This window comes from Pseudophryne corroboree, chromosome 2 (assembly GCF_028390025.1).
Source record: "Pseudophryne corroboree isolate aPseCor3 chromosome 2, aPseCor3.hap2, whole genome shotgun sequence".
Classification (NCBI taxonomy): Eukaryota; Metazoa; Chordata; class Amphibia; order Anura; family Myobatrachidae; genus Pseudophryne; species Pseudophryne corroboree.
The window spans coordinates 758,462,492-758,487,537 of NC_086445.1; the positions used below are offsets into that span (position 1 = coordinate 758,462,492).

Below are 25,046 nucleotides of genomic sequence, written 5' to 3' on the forward strand. Positions count from 1 at the left end.
ACAAGGCGGGGAGAGAAGACTGCGTCTGAGTAAGAGACAACAATACATCGTCTGCAAAGAGTTTAATCTTAGACTCCTGCGAGCCCACCTTTACTCCCCGAATTCCGTCAGAGTTTCTTATCATAGCGGCCAGGGGTTCAATGACCATGGCAAACACCAGGGGGGAGAGAGTACACCCCTGTCTCGTGCCATTGGATAGCGGGAAGGGAGGGGATAATATTCCGTTTGTGAGGACCTTGGCTATAGGGGAGGAGTATAAGGCAGAGACTCCTGTCAAAAATCCCGCTGATATCCCAAACGCCTGCAGTGTCTGAAATAAAAAAGGCCATGAAATATGATCGAACGCCTTTTCGGCGTCGAGAGAAAGGATGATAGATGGGGTCTGTCTGCAATTCAACAATTGAATGAGGTCGATCGCTCTCCTAGTGTTGTCCCTGGCCTGACGTCCAGGGATGAAACCCACCTGGTCATAATGTATCAGACCCGGGAGCACACCATTGAGGCGAGTAGCCAAAATTTTTGCATAGAGTTTAATATCCAAATTCAATAGGGATATCTGCCGATAGTTAGCGCAATTTCGAGGATCCCTCCCCTCTTTGTGGATAACTATAGCTCTGGCCTCCAGCATATTACTTGGGAATGGGGTGCCATGTAGTACTGCGTTAAACAGTATCCTGAGATGGGGGACCAAAATGGAGGCAAATTTTTTATAGTATGAGGCTGTAAAGCCATCAGGGCCTGGAGCTTTAGAAGATTTGAGATTCCTCAGAACGGCAGCTATTTCTTCATCGGTTATATCCTTATTCATCTCCGAAGAGTCGAATTCAGATAGCCGAGGGAGATTAGCCCGATGCAACAATTCTGATATTAAGACATCTGGGGGACCGGGGTCTGAGTCAGCTGAGTTTAAGTTATAGAGCTTAGTATAATCGTCCCGGAATACTCTGTTTATACCCTCTGGGGCATATGTTACCTCCCCAGACTCTGTGTGCACCGCCAGAATATTATTCCGTGACCGCTGTGCTCTAAGGCGGGATGCCAGGATTCTATCGGCTTTGTCACCCTTCTCATAGAAGGTCTGATTAAGCCTCTGGAGAGTCTTTGCCGTACGTTCTGACAGGGTGAACGACATTGCAGACTTCGCTTCCAGCAAGGACTCTAAGTTGGAAGGGGTAGGGGAGAGTTTATGTTGACGCTCAAGGGTCTGAAGTTTAGTGGAAAGGGAAAGGAAGCTAGCTTCCCTGGTCTTTGTAAACCTAGAGGCCTGACTAATCAAATGACCATGTAAAACAGCCTTGTGTGCCTCCCATAGAGTAATAGGTGAAGTCTCCGGGAGGTCGTTAAGTAGAAAATAGTCAGTGAGGCAGCTTTTAATCTGGTTAGTAATTTCCTGGCTATGCAGTAGGGAATCGTTCAACCGCCAAGAGGCAGGAGGGGGACGGGGGGCAATAGAATGAAGATTAACAGTGATCGGGCAGTGGTCGGACCATATCATAGGGAGTATACTAGTAGATTTAAGTTTAGAGGACAGGTCCCGGCTGAGTAAGATCATGTCTTTCCTAGAATAGGACTTGTGCACAGAGGAAAAAAAAGTATAGTCCCTAGTCAGAGGGTCAGTTAGCCTGAAGGAGTCAAATAGCAACTGGAGTTTCAAAAGATCTAGCAGTGCCAGAGATGCCAAGGACAGGCGTGTACGGGTAGAAGAGCGAGGAGAGGGAGGGGAGGATCTATCCAGCGAGGCGTCGAGCACCTCATTAAAATTGCCTGCTACTATGACTTCACCTCTACAGAGTCTAGTCAAATGAGCATTCAACTTCCTAAAGAATGTAGCCTGATTTTGGTTTGGCGCATAGACATTAACAAGGGTATATAGGATATAATTTAATTTCCCAATAAGAATGAGCCATCTACCCGATTTATCTACATGACTGTCCACCAGTTCAAACGTAAGGTGGGCAGCTATCAAGATGGAGACCCCCCTTTTCTTGTGCATAGCAACACATGCATGAAATGTAAGAGGGTAGGCTTTAGACTTTAAATCAGGATGGAGGGATTTCTTAAAGTGGGTTTCTTGTAGGAAAACTAAATCGCCCTTGGCCTGTTTTAAGGGAGAGAAAAAGCTTGGTGCGTTTGTTAGTGCTGTTCAAACCTTTAACATTGTGCGAATAGATTCTAAGAGCCATGACCAGCGAGTTTTCGGAACGCCTCACCGCCTCTCTCCGGACACCGCAGCCCTGTAGCTAACCAAAACAAAAACATGAACATACATGGCAAGCGGCGGACATCATTACGCATCTGAACAAGATGAAAAAAAGAACACAGGAACAGGGGAAACAGAACTCGGGAAAAGTAGCGAAGGGGGGAGAATTGGAGACCAGAAGGAACTACATCTGGCCTAGCGTGCCGGTTAGGGAACAATAGAAAGGGGTCACTAGGTGACAACAACCGGACTCTGGTATAAGACCCAACTATGGGGACGCGGCCTGGCTGGGCCAGGTGCATCGAGAGCAGCGGACACTTACCAACATGTGTGCTGAGTCTAGGGACCAGTGTTAAGGGGATAAGAGATTGGACAACATTTCTTAATTCCTACTACTATATAGGGTAACTAGTAATGTAATATTGACTATCCAAGGCAGAGACAAATATTGCCACATGTGGAGGATAGCTCTAACAAACAATAAAACAAAAGGTGTCAGTTCCAGTACAGAGGGATACATTTCCCCAAAGGGGTGCCTTAGCCCTATAACCTCCCAGCATACACGACTATGGTAATAAGAGCTAAGCAGCTAAATGTATACGCCAGGTATAGGGGAAGTCGGGCCAGTGGTGGAACAGTAAAAGCGAAAAATGACATCACAATATATGCATGCGTTGAAGTAACAAAATACAGAGATGAAACCGTAATTAAACACGTAAGGCATCAAGTGGGAGGGCCAACAGAAGCTGATTTCCGCGCTGAGGGCACTCGCGACCAGTCTCGGTTCAGGGAGCGTCTCGGGGTGGCAGTCGACTCTATGGAAGTGGCCTCGCACGTCCGCTGTGGAGACTCAGACAGGGCCAGAGGCGGGGAAAGACCCAGGTTACGTAAGAGTCCTTTAGCTTCGGCTAGATCCCTAGCCGAGTGGAGGCGGTTATGATGCCACACCAGAATGCGAAAAGGGAAACCCCATCGATAGCGAATGCCATTGTCCCGGAGAGCCGAGGTAATGTGTCGGAATTCCTTCCTTTTAAGCAGGGTACTAGGTGCAATATCCTGAAATATTTGGAGAGAATGTCCCAGGAACTCCAGCTTGGAGAGCTTCCTAGCCTCCCTAAGTAAGTCCTCTTTAGCCGAATAGTAATGGCATCGCAGAATAACATCTCTGGGCTGAGCCAAATCCTGAGAGCGAGGGCGGAGAGCTCTATGGGCCCTATCCAACAAGAGTTGGTCTTCCGGAGTTGAAGGCGACAGGTGCACAAACAGTTTCTTAAGGTAATCGTGTAAGGACGTCATATCAACGTCTTCGGGGATACCTCGGATGTGAAGATTATTCCGTTGCGCCCTATTGTCCTGGTCTTCTTGGCGTTCTAGGAGTATTTGCATTTCCTGCTTTAGCCCGTGAATTTCATCACCTACTCCCTGTTGGAAAGCGACCACCTCATCCATTTTAGACGCTAAGTGGTCTGTTCTGTCTCCAAGGTCGGTAACGTCAGCCTTAAGAGAGGCAATGGCCGTATGTACCTCTGCTTGCACCGTCTGCACAGATTTCCTCGTCTCCTGAATTTCACGGAAAAGCAGGTGTAGATCCTTCCGGGTCAATGGGGAATGATCCGAGTCCTCCGAATCCGAAATATCAGGTAGCGAGGGAGCCCCCTGTCCCGGAGATTTTGTATTTGAGTAGGCAAATTTTTTTAGGCTCTGGCTCAGGTCTGCGCCGTGTTGCTTTCTGTTACTTCTAGGCATGGTGGAACGTATGCGTAGAGCAGCTAGAGAGGATCACTGCATTACAGAGCTAGAAAAGTCCCGGTAGCAGGGATAGGGCACTGCAATTATTTATGACATAGGAGGACCCAAGACTCAGGGCAGGTTCCAATGGAATCACATTATAAAGAAAGTAGATTCTCTCATGCAGCCTAAATCAAACAACAAAGCCACCAGCAGATGGAGCTCCAACATCAAATATCATAGGTGAAGCAAAACAGCAGAGGCGAAGAACAGGTACAGCAGAGGCACTCCCAGAATTAACAGAATGATCCCAGGGGTCCCCCCTGATCTCTATTATTGCAGCCTCGCGTGATCTGGTCCCCCACCTTAATAGAATGATAAGGCACAGTGTCAGGGTAGGATGTAGTCCTAATGCAGGTATAAACACAAGCACCCCTTCCACACATCCATATTAAAACTACTTGGGGGCAATAGGTAAGATCCAGCAGGTGGTGGGTCCCAGCCACGGGCCAGCCAGTAGCCAGGGCTCCCCACCCCTACCTTCAACTGTTAAGAGTAGCAGGAGTGTCCCGGGCTCCGGATCCAATATGGCCGCCGGCGCCTAGAGAAGCTGAGGCGACCCGAGGCTATATCCACAGGCTCCGAGTGCAGGGCATCAGAGGCCAGGAGGCAAGCGGCGTCTGGCTGGCAGAGCCGAGGAGAGCCGCATCCATTGCCGTCGTTGCGGTGGGATACCCAGTCGCGGACTTCCGGAGACCCGCGGCGGGCGCCCCAGCAACCGCAGGCCCCGTCTCCTGAGGCGGAAGCAGGCCGCCGAGCGCACCAGGACCCCGATCTCGCCGGGCAGACTCGAGGCACTTCCCTGTGCACACGGAGGCCGCAGGCGAGGCAACGATGCAGAGAGCAGAGCCGTGTAAGGTGAGGGCTTGTCTTTTGAGCCGGTCTGATCACGTCGCCACACGGGGTCCACCACGTCCGGGTCTCTGTATAAATCTAGCCCCCGGCTTCTGCAGGGCGCGCAGGCCCCAACCCGCAAGGAGGCAGGAGGCCGCTCCGGGACCCGACTCACCTAGTGCAGGGGGGGCAGGAGCAACACTCGGAGGGCAGTGAGAGATATAAGAAGGGCTGAAAAAAAGGGCCAGATAAGGCACTTATCACGCTGGCAGCTGGAGCTAGACAAAGGCACATCCGTCCAGCTTGCCTGCCAGGCCACGCCCCCCAAAGCATTGTCCTTTTAAATATTGGGCATAAACCTGATCGGAAGCACCAGGTTTTACAACCAGATGCTTCTTAATAAACCCCTAAATGTATTTGTGTAGTGCCCCTTTCTGCTCGCTACAGACTCCATCACCAAAATTTGGGGCTCTCTTCTGTTTACAGAAGTAATACAAAGTGTGACTTCAGAGAGGAATAAGTCTGCATGTGAAATGAGGGCAGTATGGCATGCTATTTTATACTTTTTTCCTCTTAACTGACTAATAATGTCCCCCAAAATTGCTCATTTAACTTTAGAATATATATATTTTTTTTTTAATGGATTTAAAAATGTTAATGAAAAAAATATCTAGGGATGGTCTTGTCCCCCCTCTTCTACCTGGGCCCCATTGTAATAGTACCCCCCAACCCTGAGTGGCAGTAGGAAGAGGAGGTCTGTTCCAGTGGCGTGCGGTGAGGTCACTGGCTGGTGAGGCACTGCAGCGATAATGTCCGCCGAGTCCTGCCGATGATCCCTACCGCCGTTGAGCCAATGCCCACTACTGCCCCTGAGCCGATGTCTACTACTTACAAAATCACCCACCATCAACTGACCCGGGCACCCGCCACTAATTTGCATATCAGTCCGATGCAGCTGCTACCAATGCCTGCAGCCAACCTGCTCATCAAACTTGTGATGAGCAGGTGGCTAATATATTGTAAATTTTTATGAAATAAAAAAAAAAAAACCTAGTCTTTGGGACTGGAAGGAGGACATGAATGCAATTTTGTTGTACAGGGCTTCCATTAACTTAATAGCGCTATGGATGCAGCACTATTAAGTTAATGGAAGTCCTGTAAAAGGGTGACAGCAGTGGATGACAGGGAGAGGGTGACGCCAGGTAGAGGGTGACAGCAGTGGGTGATGCCAGGGAAAGCGTAACAGCAGTAGGTGAGAGTGTGACAGATAGAAGGAAAGGGTGATGGGGACAGGCAGTGAGTGACACTTATATTGCTATTTACTTACCTGGTCCAGGGTCTAGAACTGCAGCGTGGCTCCTCCTTTGATGTTAACTCCGGGGGTCGCCGGTGGAAATTGCAGCCAGGAATCCAGGGTCGGAGATGGAGTGAAAAAAGAGGGGAGGAGCGGGGATGAGCGGGGATCGTGGCCTCTCCTCCCCTCTCTGGCCGTGACAGGCTCATGATTTTAGTTACTGCCCGCGGAGTCTGGCAGAGTAGGCCAGAGATGGGCAGTGAAAGTGAGGTGGAGGTGGGCGCAAGGTACGGGACTGGGCAGAGCCAGCACCGGCTATTTTGATGCTCTAGGCAATATTCTGGCTGGTGCGCCCCCTCCCCCTGGAGATAGTGGGTTACTGGATTCGCAGGGGTGACACGGAGATAGTGGGTGACTGGCGATGCAGGGTAGACAGGGAGACAATGGGTGACTGGCGACGCAGGGGTGACAGGGAGATAGTGGGTGACTGGCGATGCAGGGTAGACATGGAGATAGTGGGTGACTGGCGACGCAGGGGTGACAGGGAGATAGTGGGTGACTGGAATCGCAGGGGTGACACAGAGCTAGTGGGTGACTGGCCATGCAGGGGAGACAGGGAGATAGTGGGTGACTGGCGACGCAGGGGTGACAGAGAGATAGTGGGTGATTGGCGATGCAGGGGTGACAGGAAGATAGTGGGTGATGGCAACGCAGGGGAGACAGGGAGATAGTGGGTGACTGGCGACGCAGCGGAGACATGGAGATAGTGGGTGACTGGCGACGCAGGGGTGACAGGGAGATAGTGGGTGACTGGCGACGCAGAGGTGACAGGGAGATAGTGGGTGATGGCAACGCAGGGGTGACAGGGAGATAGTGGGTGATTGGCGATGTAGGGGGGACAGGGAGATAGTGGGTGATGGCAACGCAGGGGTGACAGGGAGATAGTGGGTGACTGGCGACGCAGGGGAGACAGGGAGATAGTGGGTGATGGCAACGCAGGGGTGACAGGGAGATAGTGGGTGACTGGCGACGCAGGGGTGACAGAGATAGTGGGTGACTGGCGACGCAGGGGTGACAGGGAGATAGTGGGTGACTGGCGACGCAGGGGAGACAGGGAGATAGTGGGTGATTGGCGATGCAGGGGTGACAGGGAGATAGTGGGTGATGGCAACGCAGGGGTGACAGGGAGATAGTGGGTGACTGGCGACGCAGGGGTGACAGTGGGTGACTGGCGACGCAGGGGTGACAGGGAGATAGTGGGTGACTGGCAACGCAGGGGAGACAGGGAGATAGTGGGTGACTGGCGACGCAGGGGTGACACGGAGATAGTGGGTGACTGGCGACGCAGGGGAGACAGGGAGATAGTGGGTGACTGGCGACGCAGGGGAGACAGGGAGATAGTGGGTGATTGGCGATGCAGGGGTGACAGAGATAGTGGGTGACTGGCGACGCAGGGGTGACAGGGAGATAGTGGGTGACTGGCGACGCAGGGGTGACAGAGATAGTGGGTGACTGGCGACGCAGGGGTGACAGGGAGATAGTGGGTGACTGGCGACGCAGGGGAGACAGGGAGATAGTGGGTGATTGGCGTTGCAGGGGTGACAGGGAGATAGTGGGTGATGGCAACGCAGGGGTGACAGGGAGATAGTGGGTGACTGGCGACGCAGGGGTGACAGTGGGTGACTGGCGACGCAGGGGTGACAGGGAGATAGTGGGTGACTGGCAACGCAGGGGAGACAGGGAGATAGTGGGTGACTGGCGACGCAGGGGTGACACGGAGATAGTGGGTGACTGGCGACGCAGGGGAGACAGGGAGATAGTGGGTGACTGGCGACGTAGGGCTGACACGGAGATAGTGGGTGACTGGCGACGCAGGGGTGACAGGGAGATAATGGGTGACGGCAACGCAGGGGTGACAGGGAGATACTGGGTGACTGGCGATGCAGGGGTGACACGGAGATAGTGGGTGACTGGCGACGCAGGGGAGACATGGATATAGTAAGTGACTGGCGACGCAGGGGTGACAGGGAGATAGTGGGTGATGGCGACGCAGGGGTGACAGGGAGATAGTGGGTGACTGGCGACGCAGGGGAGACAGGGAGATAGTGGGTTACTGGCGACGTAGAGCTGACACGGAGATAGTGGGTGACTGGCGACGCAGGGGTGACAGGGAGATAATGGGTGACGGCAACTCAGGGGTGACAGGGAGATACTGGGTGACTGGCGATGCAGGGGTGACAGGGAGATAGTGGGTGACTGGCGACACAGGGGAGATAGTGGGTGACTGGCGACGCAGGGGTGACACAGAGATAGTGGGTGACTGGCGACGCAGGGGTGACAGGGAGATAGTGGGTAACATGATTAGGGTGACAGAAAGACATTGGGTGACAGGGAGATAGCGGGCGACATGATTAGGGAGATAGTGGGTGATGGAGGTACTGGGTGACAGGGTATAGCCAGGCTCCTCAAACAACACCCCCCCCCCCCCCATCACAGGGGGTGTCCTAGCAGCACAGACAGCCTCCCACCCCCACAAGTCACGGAGGATGTCTCAATCTACAGAAGCAGGCACTGCCTCCCCTGACTGCACGTCCCTGGTTTGTTCTGCACATGTGCAGTTTAGATCTTTCATAACAGTAGAGGGAAGGCATGGTCTCATGGGATGTGACCGTGTCGGAAAATGCGGTCACGGCGGCTGCGGTCTGATCCCATTGCTCCACCATTCTTATTCCAGCACTCTGCAACCAATGTCAAATAATGACCAATTAAATTAAAATTCTACTGTACTTAATATAACTAGAGAGAATATTATTCATAAATTGCACTTTAGTAGAAATATTTCTCTAGCACTAAATGTTCCACATACCTGCTCTGGCCATGAGACCGATTGGACGACTGCTTGGTGTAACACAAATAACTTTATTAATTTTGTTGTATAATTAGAAATACATTGCAGCATTTAGTTTGCTATACAATATTTTGCATGCGCGGACCTGTCTCATGGGCACACTGCAGGAAGGAGTAGGAGAGAAACGTCTCGCTGCAACATTTGGCTGGCAGCCAGCCTGAAATCTGCTGGTAAGGAAGGGGGAATTTCATTAGAAATTGCTATCCTGCGTATCCATCATCAAACTCCAGACAACTCGAAACGTCTCGCAGTTATAAGTGGTGAAAATGGTATCCGGAGAATGGACGGTGTTAAGACTGCATAATATGGTATTTGATGTTCTAATGTCTGAGCTTTTCAGAAGATGTCTCGCGTTGCTTACTTGTGAGTTGATATTTCTGGTAGTAATCTCGCCTGCCTGTTAAGTGGGAGAGTTACACCTTATGGTCTAAGGAACCTATTTTTCTCTTGCGTCCTAGAGGATGCTGGGGTCCACATTAGTACCATGGGATATAGATGGGTCCACTAGGAGCCATTGGCACTTTAAGAGTTTGAGAGTGTGGGCTGGCTCCTCCCTCTATGCCCCTTCTACCAGACTCAGTTTAGAAAATCTGCCCGGAGGAGCCGGGCACAGCTAGGGGAGCTCTACAGAGCTTCTTTAGTAAAGTTTATTTTAGAGTTTTTTATTTTACAGGGAAGCTGCTGGCATCGTGGGACTAAGGGGGGGGGAGTAGTGTCCGCCCTGCTGGGTCTGAGCCACTTTCTCCGCTGACAGGACACTGATTCCTGAGGGGATAGAACGTTCCCCGCCACAGGGGATCGCTCACCCCGGCAGCATGCCGCCACCACCTTACAAAGCCAGAAGATCAGTGTCTAGTGAGTCACCGGCCCCCCTAGCAAGCGGGGAGCCAGTGTGAAGATTGCGGCAACAGGGTATGGAGCGCAGTACTAACTGCGCTCCGGGGCTCAGCGGTACATAGTGTGGCGCTGTGAGGGGCGCCTTGAGCCAGCGCCTACACCCTACACTGACCTCTTAAGCCTGTCAGGGTCCCGGGATCGCTGCCAGCACAATTCCTCAGGCCAGTATAATCTCCAGAAGAGCGGGAAGACGGAGCCATTTAGGGGGCGGAGCTTCTCCACAGAGCGGGCCCAGCAGCGTTCAGCGCCATTTTCCTGCCTGCAGAAACGCTGTCAGTGAGGAGCAGTCCCTCCAGAGCAACTCCAGCTATCTCTTACGGTACCAGGGGGTTGTAGAAGGGGGGAGGGGGGGGGGGGCTGTACAGACTGTGTAACCTATTAAGGTGCACAGTCAGCGCTTGTTGGGGTCTCCCTATACCAGTGAAAGCGCTGTGTGTGGGTTGGCTCCAATCTCTGTGTCTCTCTTGCCATTCTTGTGGGTTAAATTCTGTGTAGTCTCCCGTATATGTGCGGTACAGTGCTGTCTCGACGGGCGTCTGTGTCGGATGTTCTAGCAGGTCCAGCAGACGTAACCAGGCTGTGGCCGGAGCATGGGGAGAAGGTAAGTCTATGGATTTCCTCTTACTAGGGGGTCCGGACACAACTACACTGTATTTGGTGGACACTACAAACAGTGTGTTGATGCGCCGAACACACTCAGGTGCGACAGCGCTATGTTTAGGGATTATAGGCGCCAGGACTAGGTAGAGGCCGCGATCCTTAGAGTTTAAGTCAACGGGGATTTAGACGCTCTCTTGGCCGCCCCTGCCCCAAGTTCATGACCAGTTTCCGCGCGTCTCCCGTCCATGAACTGAATGACCTCACTTCCGTCTCAGACGCTACCACGAGGGTACTCGGTCGCAGCTTAAACGCCGCGGTGTACACTAGAGATTGCCGGACCGAGTCGCAGGCCTTAGCGTCTGCATACACGTGGCATTCACTGAGTGCGTCCGTGTCCGTTAGTGAGCGTCCGTGCCGCTTATCAGTTATCAGAACGGCAGTGTACACCAGTAGCGTCTGAATCCACTCAGCGTCTTGCGAGCGTATTTGATGGATATGGAAGTGTGGTGAGTCTCCCCTTATCCCGCTCTTTGTAGGAAGGGCTATACAGTACTAAAAATTCTCTCTACTTGTTAGTATGAATTGTTAATTTTGGTACATATTGCATATGAGACCTGTATATTACTGTTGTTTCTGCATGTTATGTTTGAAACAAAACAGTTAAAAACAGAAATACAATTTTCCTACTTACTTGTAAGTTGTTATGGTGGGTGTATTCTCATATGAGAATGTTTAATGCTTTAACATGTGACTGACTGCTAGTATGTGTGCTGACTTTTTTTATGTTGTCAGTCCTGTTCTGAACCTCAATTCAGGTGCACGGTTGTGGTCAGATTGATCTCACTTCTATACAGTATATCTATATATAGGTGATTTTCAGTCACAAATTGTGTAGTCATAAACAGAATATTACCATGTCTGTGAGTGGCAAAAGTGACGAGGAGAATTTATCAGGCACTCCTACATCCCTAACATGTTTATCTTGTAAAACAGGGTTAATTGGTATAGGCCAGCTGGTCACTTATGAGGGGTTATGCGCGAACTGTTTTGCTTTTCAGCAAAGTAAAAAACAGGAATTGGTTCAACAACCAGCAGAGCCACCATGGAGTATGTTCGCACAGACTTTGTCTTCAATAGCGAACAGGTTAACTCCGGCAGCACCACCCCATGGGATAGGTTACACTATTAACCCATGCATGCAGCTCCCTTCCTACAGTTTGGTTCCAGTAGCCTCTACAAGTAACCAAGGGACAGGTAAGACTAAGATAGATGCGTCTATGTGGCAGACTACACAAGATGATACAACAGATGATATTACAGTATATTCAAATACTCCGTATGATGATCAGTCGCAGTGTTTTAGTTCAGAGGATGTAGCTGAACTTATTGATGCTATGAAAGCTGTTCTCTCGTTGGAGGAATCGGCCAAAACAGTGTCAAAATCTAAAGCACCTGTGTTTAAACGAACAAAGACAGTTAAAACTGAATTCCCAGCGTCCGATGATCTGACGGAAATGATGGAAGAATTTTGGGCGACGCCCAGTAAAAAGTATAAGATTCCGAAAAAGTGGGTTTCTTATCAATTTCCAGCTGCAGATTGTTCAAAAAGAGAAGTTCCTCCGAAAGTAGATGCACATGTACTGCGACTTGTGCATAAATCTGCTTTACCACTGTTATCTACCTCACTAAATGATGTCACAGACAGAAGGGTAGATAGCTTCTTGAAAAATATATTTTCTCTCTCAGGAGCAGTGTTAAGACCTGCTATGGCTTCGGCCTGGATAGCAAAGGCAATGGGCGAGTGGATAGAGGAACTAGAGAATGGCCTCTCTCCTCCTAATAGGGAGCAAGAGTATCATTTAAGCTGTTTAAGACAAGCTGCCCAATATGTGGAAGAAGCAGCAATTGATATGGGTACGATTGCTTCTAAAGCATCAGCCTTGACAGGAGACGCTCGTAGAGTAGTTTGGCTACGCACTTGGAAAGCAGATGCTGAATCCAAGAAAGAATTGGAAGCATTGCCTTTCATTGGTAATATATTGTTTGGAAAACAATTGTCTGATATTCTAGAATCGGAAGCTGAATCCAAAAAGGTCAGATTTCCGGCTAGTTATAACCCTAAGACTAGGGGTTCAAAGTTTCGGCCATTTCGATGGCTAAGCGAAAGCTAAAGAGGAGGCTAAGCAACCCCAGTTCAATAGATCAGCCAGCGGTAAGAAGCAATGGACTAGTAGAAAGCCAGCTTCCAAGCCTGAACAGAAACCATCAGCCTGAAGAGACGGGCCTCCGCCTGGAGGACTCCAGGGTTGGGGGCCGACTCCGTCATTTTGCAACAACAGATGCTTGGGTGCAGAAGGTGGTATCTCACGGGTATGGGTTCCCATTCAGGAGGCAACCTCCTCAAAGATTTTTTTGCACCAGCCCGTCTCGTATAGAGTCGAAGGCCAATGCCCTGCAAGAAGCAGTCCAAAAGTTACTGCAGTCAGGTGTGATTGTCCTAGTACCTCAATCACAAAGGGGACAGGGGTTTTACTCCAATCTATTTTTGAATCAGAAGCCAAATGGGTCATTTCGACCAATTCTCAATCTCAAAATGTTAAACAAATACATTTGGATTCCAAGGTTCCACGTGGAGACATTACGCTCCATAATGTTGGCTATGGAACCCGGCGATTACATGGTATCTCTGGATATACAGGATGTTTACCTACATGTGCCTATAGCACGGTCGCATCAGTGTTACCTCAGGTTTGCCATCCTCCAAGAACATTTTCAGTTCCAAGCCTTGCCCTTCCACTCATTGACAAACTCATACGATCTTCTCTTTGTGACCTAAGGTATTCTTTATCTTCTTGTGATACGCTAGTCATGTCCATCACATTTTGCCGGGAAATGTCAAATAACTTGACGAGATCACTTTTCCAAATCTGCCATTTCACATTTGCTTTATCCGTGTTTCTCGATTTCTCTTTACCCAGATTTTGGTATTCTTTGTTCAGCTTCTGTATACCTGCACGGATATTCTCCTCCTTAACAGGGATATTTGCTTTCCTCCACACTTCCTGTAGTTTAGTACTGGTAGATTTAGCAGCATCCGAAAGGGTTTCTTTCATTTCCTTGTGATGGTAAATAAAAACTAAAAGTACTTGTTCGTTTGAAGGGAGCCGAGCTCCTAAAAATTCACCACTAGGCACCTTTTCTAGCAGCCAAATTCCTCTTTTTGTTCCCATTTTAAAGTTCAATTACCTGCAGAAGTTGAAAGAAATACACGAGAAGCCCATTAGTCCAAAGCACTTCAATATTAGAAATTTCACCAGTTTGAGATAAAAGTGATCAATGTGTGCAACCCCTAAATATTATCCAATCTTCTTGAAATTTGGCAAATATATCTTTTACATCACTGAGACTCGGGGCGTAAGCAAAGTCGTATGAAAATCACATCTTTGGAAAAATGAAACACCCTAATGTCAGTCTCTTCGGGCACAGTTTCTAGACTGAGGGTGTGTACACACAGTGAGATAAATCTGAGATTTTGACTATATAGTCAAAATCTTATGAAAAGTTAGTGCATATCTCATGGTGCTAGGCAGCTTGCGATACAGATTCGATCCCGATGCGCGCTCCCGTGGGGTCGGTATCGTACGGCTAGATAGACAGTGCAGGCAAGTCAATCTTGACTATCTAGTGTACAATCTAGTACAAAGTATAGTCAAAATTGGCACTTAGTCAAAATCGTACATAGACAAAATCTCAAGCACAGATAGTCAAAATCTGTGCTATCTGGGCTCTAGGAGAGTTCAAGGGAAATCGCATAGTCAAAATCGAACATAGCAGGGGTCTCATCGTGTGTACACACCCGGAGTCTGGTAGGAGGGGCATAGAGGGAGGAGCCAGCCCACACTCTCAAACTCTTAAAGTGCCAATGGCTCCTAGAGGACCCATCTATACCCCATGGTACTAATGTGGACCCCAGCATCCTCTGCAGACTACGAGAAAAGGATTCACCGGTAGGTAATTAAAATCCTATTTTTAACATTTTATACAGATAGTGCTGCGAAATTATTTTACTTTATGTATTTAAGATTGTTTCCACTCGGGAGATTGCCCTTCTGCCAGCTACCAACTAACAATTTACCGTTTACCTCTCCTAATATTAACGAAATATGTAATTGTGCAGACTTACGAAAAGGAGTGGCTGTGAGGTGCAATAAGGGCACATTGTTCAGTGGTTGTGGCCACTACTGGGCATGCAGAATCAGACCTCTGCAGGCCAACAGCAGCACGGTGGACATCTTTCTTTACCAGAAGTAGGGATGGATTCAATTAGCTGCGGTAATTTACAGTGGGCTAATTGATCCTCCGGGTCTATTACATTTGCCTCAAAGGCAACCCGCACTCTGCATTTAACAGGGATAAATTGCCTGTTATTGGGTTCCGCGAACCCATTTACACCTACATCGGGGAACTTTTCTCTGGTTCTGAAATTAATACGATAGCAGGTTAATTTATTGGGCGAGAAAAAAGGCTTGTAATTGACTATCCCCAGGCGTCAAAGCCCAAGGCTGTCACCTTTTTTCACCCCCGTTAAATTAACGACACTAATTGAACTTCCCCCATTATCTTTTGGTTGTTATGTCTGCTGTAGGTGCATATTTTGGAAGGAAAAATTTATTTATTTTTATTTTTTCTTTAAAAAGTTATTTCTGTTGATTATTCTTAAGCCACCCTCTTTCTCTCCTTACATTGACTGCCGTGGAGTTTGAAAAGGAAATGAGAGGATTACGGCTGTTTATTTTATTTCCTTGACATCCGGGCTTGCAACAGAAATCTTGGGGCCCGATACAGTGATATCTCTGGGACCCCCTCACATTATATATACTGTAAATAGTAAAGAGCAATGGAATTTGCTGCACTATGTAACAAACTGTTGATAAATACATGTAATTATTTATTTATCGATACACACATATATGTATATGTATATCTCTCCTTCCTTCCTTCCTTCCTTCCCCACAGTCTGTCTCTCCCCAATGACTCCATGGTATATTCCCAGCTCCCCCACCCCATCCCAAAGCCCTGTATCCCCTCACCAATCCACTCTTGACCTGGGAAGATACTCAATTGTGCTGCTGCACTCCCCAATATCCAGACCCAAACACTGCACAGCAGGTACCATGCGGCCCTCACTCCCCACCAGAAGAGGCCGGTGCAAGCATGAACTGCCTGCAACAGAGCCGGACTCAGGCACTTGTGCCGCCCAGTTAGTATGTGTGAGAGGCTCCTGTCACTCTGAGGCTGCACTCACACTGCCTACACCTTGCTGCCCTATTTGAACATTACTGCTCACATCCCTTGGGGCCCGGTACAGGTGTCCCCCTTTGAACCCCCCCACCCTGTGGCCGGCCCTGCTTGGCATTACTAAATGGTAGCCTGACTGCCTGTTTTTTTAGTAGAGATGTGCGGGTTCGGTTTTAATCTGATTTACTTGGGTATTTTGGGTTTTGTTTATTGGCTATCCAAAACGCGTGACATCCGTGATCCAGTAAGATGCCGTTTCGAGCCCCGAGTAAATCCAAGTAAAACCGAACCCGCACATCTCTCTTTTTTAGGGCAGCTTGTCAAGATTCTCGGACACTGTTGAAGGAGCGCCCCAAATACCTTATTAGAAGATTATTACTATTTTTTTTTTTATTGCTTTGTATTTTCTTTACTGTTTCTAAATTTTATATAGCTGCCATGGAGCATTTCATGGAAATGGGTGTGGTATGGAGGGTCGACCACACTTAAATCGACTGTCTAGGTTGACCACTCTTGGTCGACAGTAGTTAGGTAGACAGGGTCAAAAGGTCGCCATGAGTTTTTTGTTTTTGTTTTTTTTTAGTGTCGTTTTCTCCGTACAGTGACCGGGAAACCCCAATTAGTGCACCGTGTCCCCTCGCATGGCTTCCTTTGCTCGCCGTGCTTCAGGCAAGGTTTGGTTTGGTTTACTATTCCCAATCGTAGTCCATGTGAATCATTAAGTATGAAAGTTAAAAAAATAAAATAATTGTGAAAAACTCATGTCGACCTAGAAACCCTGTCGACCTAGTGATTGTCTACCAACAGTGGTCGACCTAGGCATTGTTGACCTAAGTGTGGTCCACTTAGAGGCCGGATACCTATGGATATACAATTTAGGTGAATTATTGTATAATGTCCATTTTATTCAGTGAATATCTACAGGATGATTGCAAGGTTCACCCATAGTGGCTTGTATTTTGGCTTGTATATATTTTTTTATTTGGTCAGATCCTTTGTAATTACCTAAACCGGTTGGACTCAAAATTAGTAAACTAGCTATGGAAATGGGCACACCCTCAAGGTCTCGAAGATGCTGAAATAATGAGTAATTTTACATTAAGTATTGATAATATATGGGAGATCTTAATGATGACACATTACCAAGTAAAAGGAAGTATGCCCTTAGATACGGTGCAGATGGCAGAGCTATCCTCATAAACGGACTATGATAATGCAATAAATATCTTCTCTCTGTCAAGAATTTACCTTCAGACTCACAACTACTGATATACACTAGAATACTTTCTTTGAGAACGGTTTTAGAAATGTTTACTTGACAGAAGAAAAAAGTATTTTACCTAATATATTGTCAATTCATTATTTAGGGACATGTAAAACTGTCAGATTTTGGACTGTGTACAGGACTAAAGAAAGCCCATAGGACAGATTTTTACAGGAACTTGAACCACAGTCTACCAAGTGATTTCAGTAAGTAATGGACTTGTTATGGAATATTATGGCAACAGTGAAATTTAATAGTGCTCTCCCCAGAGTATGCGGTTTAGATGCCAGCTGTCAGTATCCTGACCGTAAGTATTAAGGAACGGGGGGGGGGGGGGGGGGGGTTCGATTTAGGCACCTCCTGGGGATTGGGTGGGGGGGGGGGGGGTTAAGCTTAGGCTTTGGGAAGGGGATGCTAGGTTTAGGCACCACTGGGGGAGTTTAGAGTCAGGCACTAAGGGGAAGGTTAGGATTAGGCTGCTGGAAGAGAGGGGATAGGGGACAGGAGGGAACACTATTACCATCACCCTGTCAGGATGCCGGCGTTTTGTAAGACTGAGATAGCAGTTGGTATTCTAGATTGCCCAAAACTGTTCGGCCAAGCACACTATTATTGAGTACATCCTTGACTTCGCAGTGCTCTTGGCTGAGCAGCTTTGCGTATTTATGGATGAAAGGTTTTGTATACAGCGATCTTAGAACATACATTTCTTAGTGGCAGCTTTAGAGTGTTTGAGAGGACTGGATTTTTGTATTGATGTAACCATGCTCATCTATCCTCCATGTGGCTTGTAGCGCAAAAAACTACTCTCATTATATTTGCCTGCGCCTTGTTGTAGCATGGTGTATTCAATCACAGTGTAATGAATTAAGTCTCCGTTGGGTGCAATACTGGTGTTCGTCCACCAGGTGTCACTTTTGAAAACCACTGTTGTGCATGCGTGAAGTTTCCATTGTCAACTCAAACGATGTTTGTAGTTTAAGAACTACTTTTTTAGATGATCTCTACATTAATTAGAAATGTGAACAAAGAAAAAATTGTCTCAGCGTCTCCAACGCACACAAAGAAAAGCACAGTTCAGAGTTCTACACTGCTCTCTAAAAGAAAAAAAATCATTACAATCAGCGACAGGGCTGCCATCAGAAATTATGGGGCCTGGGACTGGCAAAATAGGCAGGGTCTCTTCCTCCCCCCTCCCCCCCGAAAAAATTAAATATTTTTATATATATACATATATACATATATATATTTCTCTAACGTCCTAAGTGGATGCTGGGGACTCCGTCAGGACCATGGGGAATAGCGGCTCCGCAGGAGACAGGGCACAAAAATAAAGCTTTAGGATTAGGTGGTGTGTACTGGCTCCTCCCCCTATGACCCTCCTCCAAGCCTCAGTTAGGTTTTTGTGCCCGTCCGAGCAGGGTGCAATCTAGGTGGCTCTCCTAAAGAGCTGCTTAGAAAAAGTTTTTAGGTTTTTTATTTTCAGTGAGTCCTGCTGGCAACAGGCTCACTGCATCGAGGGACTTAGGGGAGAGAATTTCAACTCACCTGCGTGCAGGATGGATTGGATTCTTAGGCTACTGGACACCATTAGCTCCAGAGGGAGTCGGAACACAGGTCTCACCCTGGGGTTCGCCCCGGAGCCGCGCCGCCGACCCCCCTTACAGATGCTGAAGATTGAAGGTCCGGAAACAGGCGGCAGAAGGCTCTTTAGTCTTCATGAAGGTAGCGCACAGCACTGCAGCTGTGCGCCATTGTTGTCACACACTTCACACCAAGCGGTCACGGAGGGTGCAGGGCGCTGCTGGGGGCGCCCTGGGCAGCAATATTTAATACCTTTATGGCAAAAGAATACATCACATATAGCCATTGAGGCTATATGTATGTATTTAACCCATGCCAGTTATCTAAAACTACGGGAGAAAAGCCCGCCGAAATAGGGGGCGGAGCTTATTCTCCTCAGCACACAGCGCCATTTTCCTGCTCAGCTCCGCTGTGAGGAAGGCTCCCAGGACTCTCCCCTGCACTGCACTACAGAAACAGGGTAAAACAGAGAGGGGGGGCATTTTTTTGGCGATATTTTGATATATTTAAGCTGCTATAAAGAACAACACTTATATAAGGTTGTTCCCATATATATTATAGCGCTTGGGTGTGTGCTGGCAAACTCTCCCTCTGTCTCCCCAAAGGGCTAGTGGGGTCCTGTCTTCGATAAGAGCATTCCCTGTGTGTCTGCTGTGTGTCGGTACGTGTGTGTCGACATGTATGAGGACGATGTTGGTGTGGAGGCAGAGCAATTGCCGATAATGGTGATGTCACCCCCCAGGGAGTCGACACCGGAATGGATGGCTTTGTTTATGGAATTACGTGATAATGTCAGCACATTACAAAAATCAGTTGACGACATGAGACGGCCGGCAAACCAGTTAGTACCTGCCCAGGCGTCTCAGACACCGTCAGGGGCTGTAAAGCGCCCTGTACCTCAGTCGGTCGACACAGACACAGACACTGAATCTAGTGTCGACGGTGATGAAACAAACGTATTTTCAAGTAGGGCCACACGTTATATGATCACGGCAATGAAGGAGGCTTTGCATATCTCTGATACTGCAAGTACCACAAAAAGGGGTATTATGTGGGGGGTGAAAAAACTACCTGTAGTTTTTCCTGAATCAGAGGAATTAAATGATGTATGTGATGAAGCGTGGGTTAACCCAGATAGAAAAATGCTAATTTCAAAAAAGTTATTAGCATTATACCCTTTCCCGCCAGAGGTTAGGGCGCGCTGGGAAACACCCCCTAGGGTGGATAAGGCGCTCACACGCTTATCAAAACAAGTGGCGTTACCGTCTCCTGATACGGCCGCCCTCAGGGATCCAGCTGATAGGAGAATGGAAACTACCCTAAAAAGTATATACACACATACTGGTGTTATACTGCGACCAGCCATCGCCTCAGCCTGGATGTGCAGTGCTGGGGTCGTCTGGTTGGATTCCCTGACTGAAAATATTGATACCCTGGATAGGGACAGTATTTTATTGACTATAGAGCAATTAAAGGATGCTTTCCTTTATATGCGAGATGCTCAGAGAGATATTTGCACTCTGGCATCGAGAGTAAATGCGATGTCCATATCTGCCAGAAGGAGTTTATGGACGCGACAGTGGTCAGGTGATGCGGATTCCAAACGACATATGGAAGTATTGCCGTATAAAGGGGAGGAATTATTTGGCGTCGGTCTATCGGATCTGGTGGCCACGGCAACGGCTGGAAAATCCACCTTTTTACCTCAGACCCCCTCCCAACAGAAAAAGACACCGTCTTTTCAGCCGCAGTCCTTTCGGTCCTATAAGAACAAGCGGACAAAAGGACAGTCATATCTGCCTCGGGGCAGAGGAAGGGGTAAGAGAGGGCAGCAAGCAGCCCCTGCCCAGGAACAGAAGCCCTCCCAGGGTTCTGCAAAGCCCTCAGCATGACGCTGGGGCATTACAAGCGGACTCAGGAGCGGTGGGGGGTCGACTCAAGAATTTCAGCGCACAGTGGGCTTGCTCACAGGTGGACCCCTGGATTCTGCAGGTAGTATCTCAGGGTTACAGGTTGGAATTCGAGAAGTCTCCCCCTCGCCGGTTCCTAAAGTCTGCTTTGCCAACGTCTCCCTCAGACAGGGCGACGGTATTGGAAGCCATTCACAAGCTGTTTTCTCAGCAGGTGATAGTCAAGGTACCCCTCCTACAACAGGGAAAGGGGTATTACTCCACGCTATTTGTGGTACCGAAGCCGGACGGCTCGGTAAGACCTATTCTAAATCTGAAATCTTTGAACCTGTACATACAAAAATTCAAGTTCAAGATGGAGTCACTCAGAGCAGTGATAGCGAATCTGGAAGAAGGGGACTTTATGGTGTCCCTGGACATAAAGGATGCTTACCTACATGTCCCAATTTGCCCTTCACATCAAGGGTACCTCAGGTTCGTGGTGCAAAACTGTCATTATCAGTTTCAGACGCTGTCGTTTGGATTGTCCACGGCACCTCGGGTCTTTACCAAGGTAATGGCCGAAATGATGATTCTTCTGCGAAGAAGAGGCGTATTAATTATCCCTTACTTGGACGATCTCCTGATAAGGGCAAGGTCCAGAGAACAGCTGGAGGACGGAGTAGCACTAACCCAACTAGTGCTGCAACAACACGGGTGGATTCTGAATTTTCCAAAATCTCAGTTGACCCCGACGACACGTCTGCTGTTCCTGGGAATGATTCTGGACACGGTTCAGAAAAAGGTGTTTCTTCCGGAGGAGAAAGCCAGGGAGTTATCCGAACTTGTCAGGAACCTCCTAAAACCAGGGAAAGTGTCTGTGCATCAATGCACAAGAGTCCTGGGAAAGATGGTGGCTTCTTACGAAGCGATTCCATTCGGCAGATTCCACGCACAAACTTTTCAGTGGGATCTGCTGGACAAATGGTCCGGATCGCATCTGCAGATGCATCAGCGGATAACCTTATCGCCACGGACAAGGGTGTCTCTTCTGTGGTGGTTGCAGAGTGCTCATCTGTTAGAGGGCCGCAGATTCGGCATACAGGACTTGGGTCCTGGTGACCACGGATGCCAGTCTGAGAGGCTGGGGAGCGGTCACACAGGGAAGAAACTTCCAGGGAGTATGGTCAAGCCTGGAGATGTCTCTTCACATAAATATACTGGAGCTAAGAGCGATTTACAATGCTCTAAGTCTGGCAAAACCCCTGCTTCAGGGTCAGCCGGTGTTGATCCAGTCGGACAACATCACGGCAGTCGCCCACGTAAACAGACAGGGCGGTACAAGAAGCAGGACAGCAATGGCAGAAGCTGCAAGGATTCTTCGCTGGGCGGAAGATCATGTGATAGCACTGTCAGCAGTATTCATTCCGGGAGTGGACAACTGGGAAGCAGACTTCCTCAGCAGACACGATCTACACCCGGGAGAGTGGGGACTTCATCCAGAAGTCTTCCACATGATTGTGAACCGTTGGGAAAAACCAATGGTGGATATGATGGCGTCCCGCCTCAACAAAAAACTGGACAGGTATTGCGCCAGGTCAAGAGACCCTCAGGCAATAGCTGTGGACGCTCTGGTAACACCGTGGGTGTTCCAGTCAGTGTATGTGTTCCCTCCTCTGCCTCTCATACCAAAGGTACTGAGAATTATACGGCAAAAGGGAGTAAGAACGATACTAGTGGCTCCGGATTGGCCAAGAAGAACTTGGTACCCGGAACTTCAAGAGATGCTCACGGAGGATCCGTGGCCTCTACCTCTAAGACCGGACCTGCTTCAGCAGGGACCGTGTCTATTCCAAGACTTACCGCGGCTGCGTTTGACGGCATGGCGGTTGAACGCCGAATTCTAAGGGAAAAAGGCATTCCGGAAGAGGTCATTCCTACACTGGTAAAAGCCAGGAAGGAGGTGACTGCACAACATTATCACCGCATTTGGAGAAAATATGTTGCGTGGTGTGAGGCCAGGAAGGCCCCCACGGAGGAATTTCAACTGGGTCGATTCCTACATTTCCTGCAAACAGGATTGTCTATGGGCCTCAAATTGGGGTCCATTAAGGTTCAAATTTCGGCCCTGTCGATTTTCTTCCAGAAAGAATTGGCTTCAGTTCCTGAAGTCCAGACTTTTGTAAAAGGAGTACTACATATACAGCCCCCGGTTGTGCCCCCAGTGGCACCGTGGGATCTTAATGTAGTCTTGGATTTTCTCAAATCCCATTGGTTTGAGCCGCTCAAATCGGTGGAGTTGAAGTATCTTACATGGAAAGTAACCATGCTACTGGCCCTGGCTTCAGCCAGGAGAGTATCAGAATTGGCGGCTTTATCATATAAGAGCCCATATCTGATTTTCCATACGGACAGGGCAGAACTGCGGACACGTCCTCATTTTCTGCCTAAGGTGGTGTCAGCGTTTCACCTGAACCAGCCTATTGTGGTGCCTGCGGCTACTAACGATTTGGAGGATTCCAAGTTGTTGGACGTGGTCCGGGCATTGAAAATATATATTTCAAGAACGGCGGGAGTCAGAAAGTCTGACTCACTGTTTATATTGTATGCACCCAACAAGATGGGTGCTCCTGCTTCTAAGCAGACGATTGCTCGTTGGATTTGTAGCACAATTCAACTTGCACATTCTGTGGCAGGCTTGCCACAACCTAAATCTGTCAAGGCCCATTCCACAAGGAAAGTGGGCTCATCCTGGGCGGCTGCCCGGGGGGTCTCGGCATTACAACTCTGCCGAGCTGCTACTTGGTCAGGGGCAAACACATTTGCAAAATTCTACAAATTTGATACCCTGGCTGAGGAGGACCTTGAGTTCTCTCATTCGGTGCTGCAGAGTCATCCGCACTCTCCCGCCCGTTTGGGAGCTTTGGTATAATCCCCATGGTCCTGACGGAGTCCCCAGCATCCACTTAGGACGTTAGAGAAAATAAGAATTTACTTACCGATAATTCTATTTCTCGTAGTCCGTAGTGGATGCTGGGCGCCCATCCCAAGTGCGGATTGTCTGCAATACTTGTACATAGTTATTGTTACAAACAAATTCGGGTTGTTATTGTTGTGAGCCGTCTGTTCAGAGGCTCCTACGTTTGTCATACTGTTAACTGGGTTCAGATCACAAGTTATACGGTGTGATTGGTGTGGCTGGTATGAGTCTTACCCGGGATTCAATATCCTTCCTTATTGTGTACGCTCGTCCGGGCACAGTATCCTAACTGAGGCTTGGAGGAGGATCATAGGGGGAGGAGCCAGTACACACCACCTAATCCTAAAGCTTTATTTTTGTGCCCTGTCTCCTGCGGAGCCGCTATTCCCCATGGTCCTGACGGAGTCCCCAGCATCCACTACGGACTACGAGAAATAGAATTATCGGTAAGTAAATTCTTATTATATATATATATATATATATATATATATATATATATATATATATATATATATATATATATATATATATATATATATAGCAATGTTTCCACAAGGTGGAAGGTGCACTCTCGCTAAAATTAATATAGTCCGTTCATAAAAAGACTTTTATTGAAGGGGTCAAAAAGCCTTGTATGTCGACGTTTCGGTCCGTTTAACGAACCTTTCTCAAGACCAATGACACGTTTGGTTTAACATCGTTCATCAGATATTTAGTGGTGTATCTAAAAATGAAAAACAAAAAAACAAAGACAAATTCACATATAAAGGGAACTGGGCCTCCCAGGCTAAGTAACATTCGGTTAACTCCTATAATGAACTCAACCATATCAGCTCACCCCATCACCCGACTAGAATATGTGTGGCAAAAACTACTATAGTAGGTGAATATACCACCTCCACCTTTAGAGTAAACACCAATACACCATATAGTGTAAAAGGCTCACCTAGGATCAGTTCATCATCATGTAAATATAACACAAGAAGATAGCAAATCTGGACACCACCATGAGAATCATGGATACAGACAATGCTTGATATGTATCTATAAATCAAGTACAAAAGTAAGTTATAATGGTAATCTATATAGATCACTCTCCAATATTCATAGAGAATCACTCAAGACATACCTGATCACACAGACGCTGCTACCATGATGCAGCTACAGGGCCACGACAAAACGGGGCGTGCTGTTGCACACGGCACTTCCGGCCCGGGATACTTAAATAGCAGTCCCAGTGCTGTCAATTGGCATGCAGCACAGGGACAATTTGCTCCTCCTCACACCACTGTAAGTGCTAAACTCTTTGTACCCCTCATATGTAATTGAGCATTGATTTGGGTTGTTTCTAGATGCATATTTGTTGTTATTTATACAGCACGCCCCGTTTTGTCGTGGCCCTGTAGCTGCATCATGGTAGCAGCGTCTGTGTGATCAGGTATGTCTTGAGTGATTCTCTATGAATATTGGAGAGTGATCTATATAGATTACCATTATAACTTACTTTTGT

General features: G+C 48.2%; 1 protein-coding gene across 2 annotated transcripts in view; it reads left to right on the forward strand.

The window, feature by feature from the left end:
* Positions 1 to 25,046, forward strand: part of LOC135047464 (serine/threonine-protein kinase 38) — a 249,986-nt gene that overhangs the window by 203,500 nt on the left and 21,440 nt on the right. For both annotated transcript variants that reach the window (XM_063955453.1, XM_063955454.1), the window contains one exon: positions 17,187 to 17,289. In XM_063955453.1, coding sequence (XP_063811523.1) covers positions 17,187 to 17,289 — 103 coding nt within the window. The remainder of the gene's footprint in view (positions 1 to 17,186; positions 17,290 to 25,046) is intronic.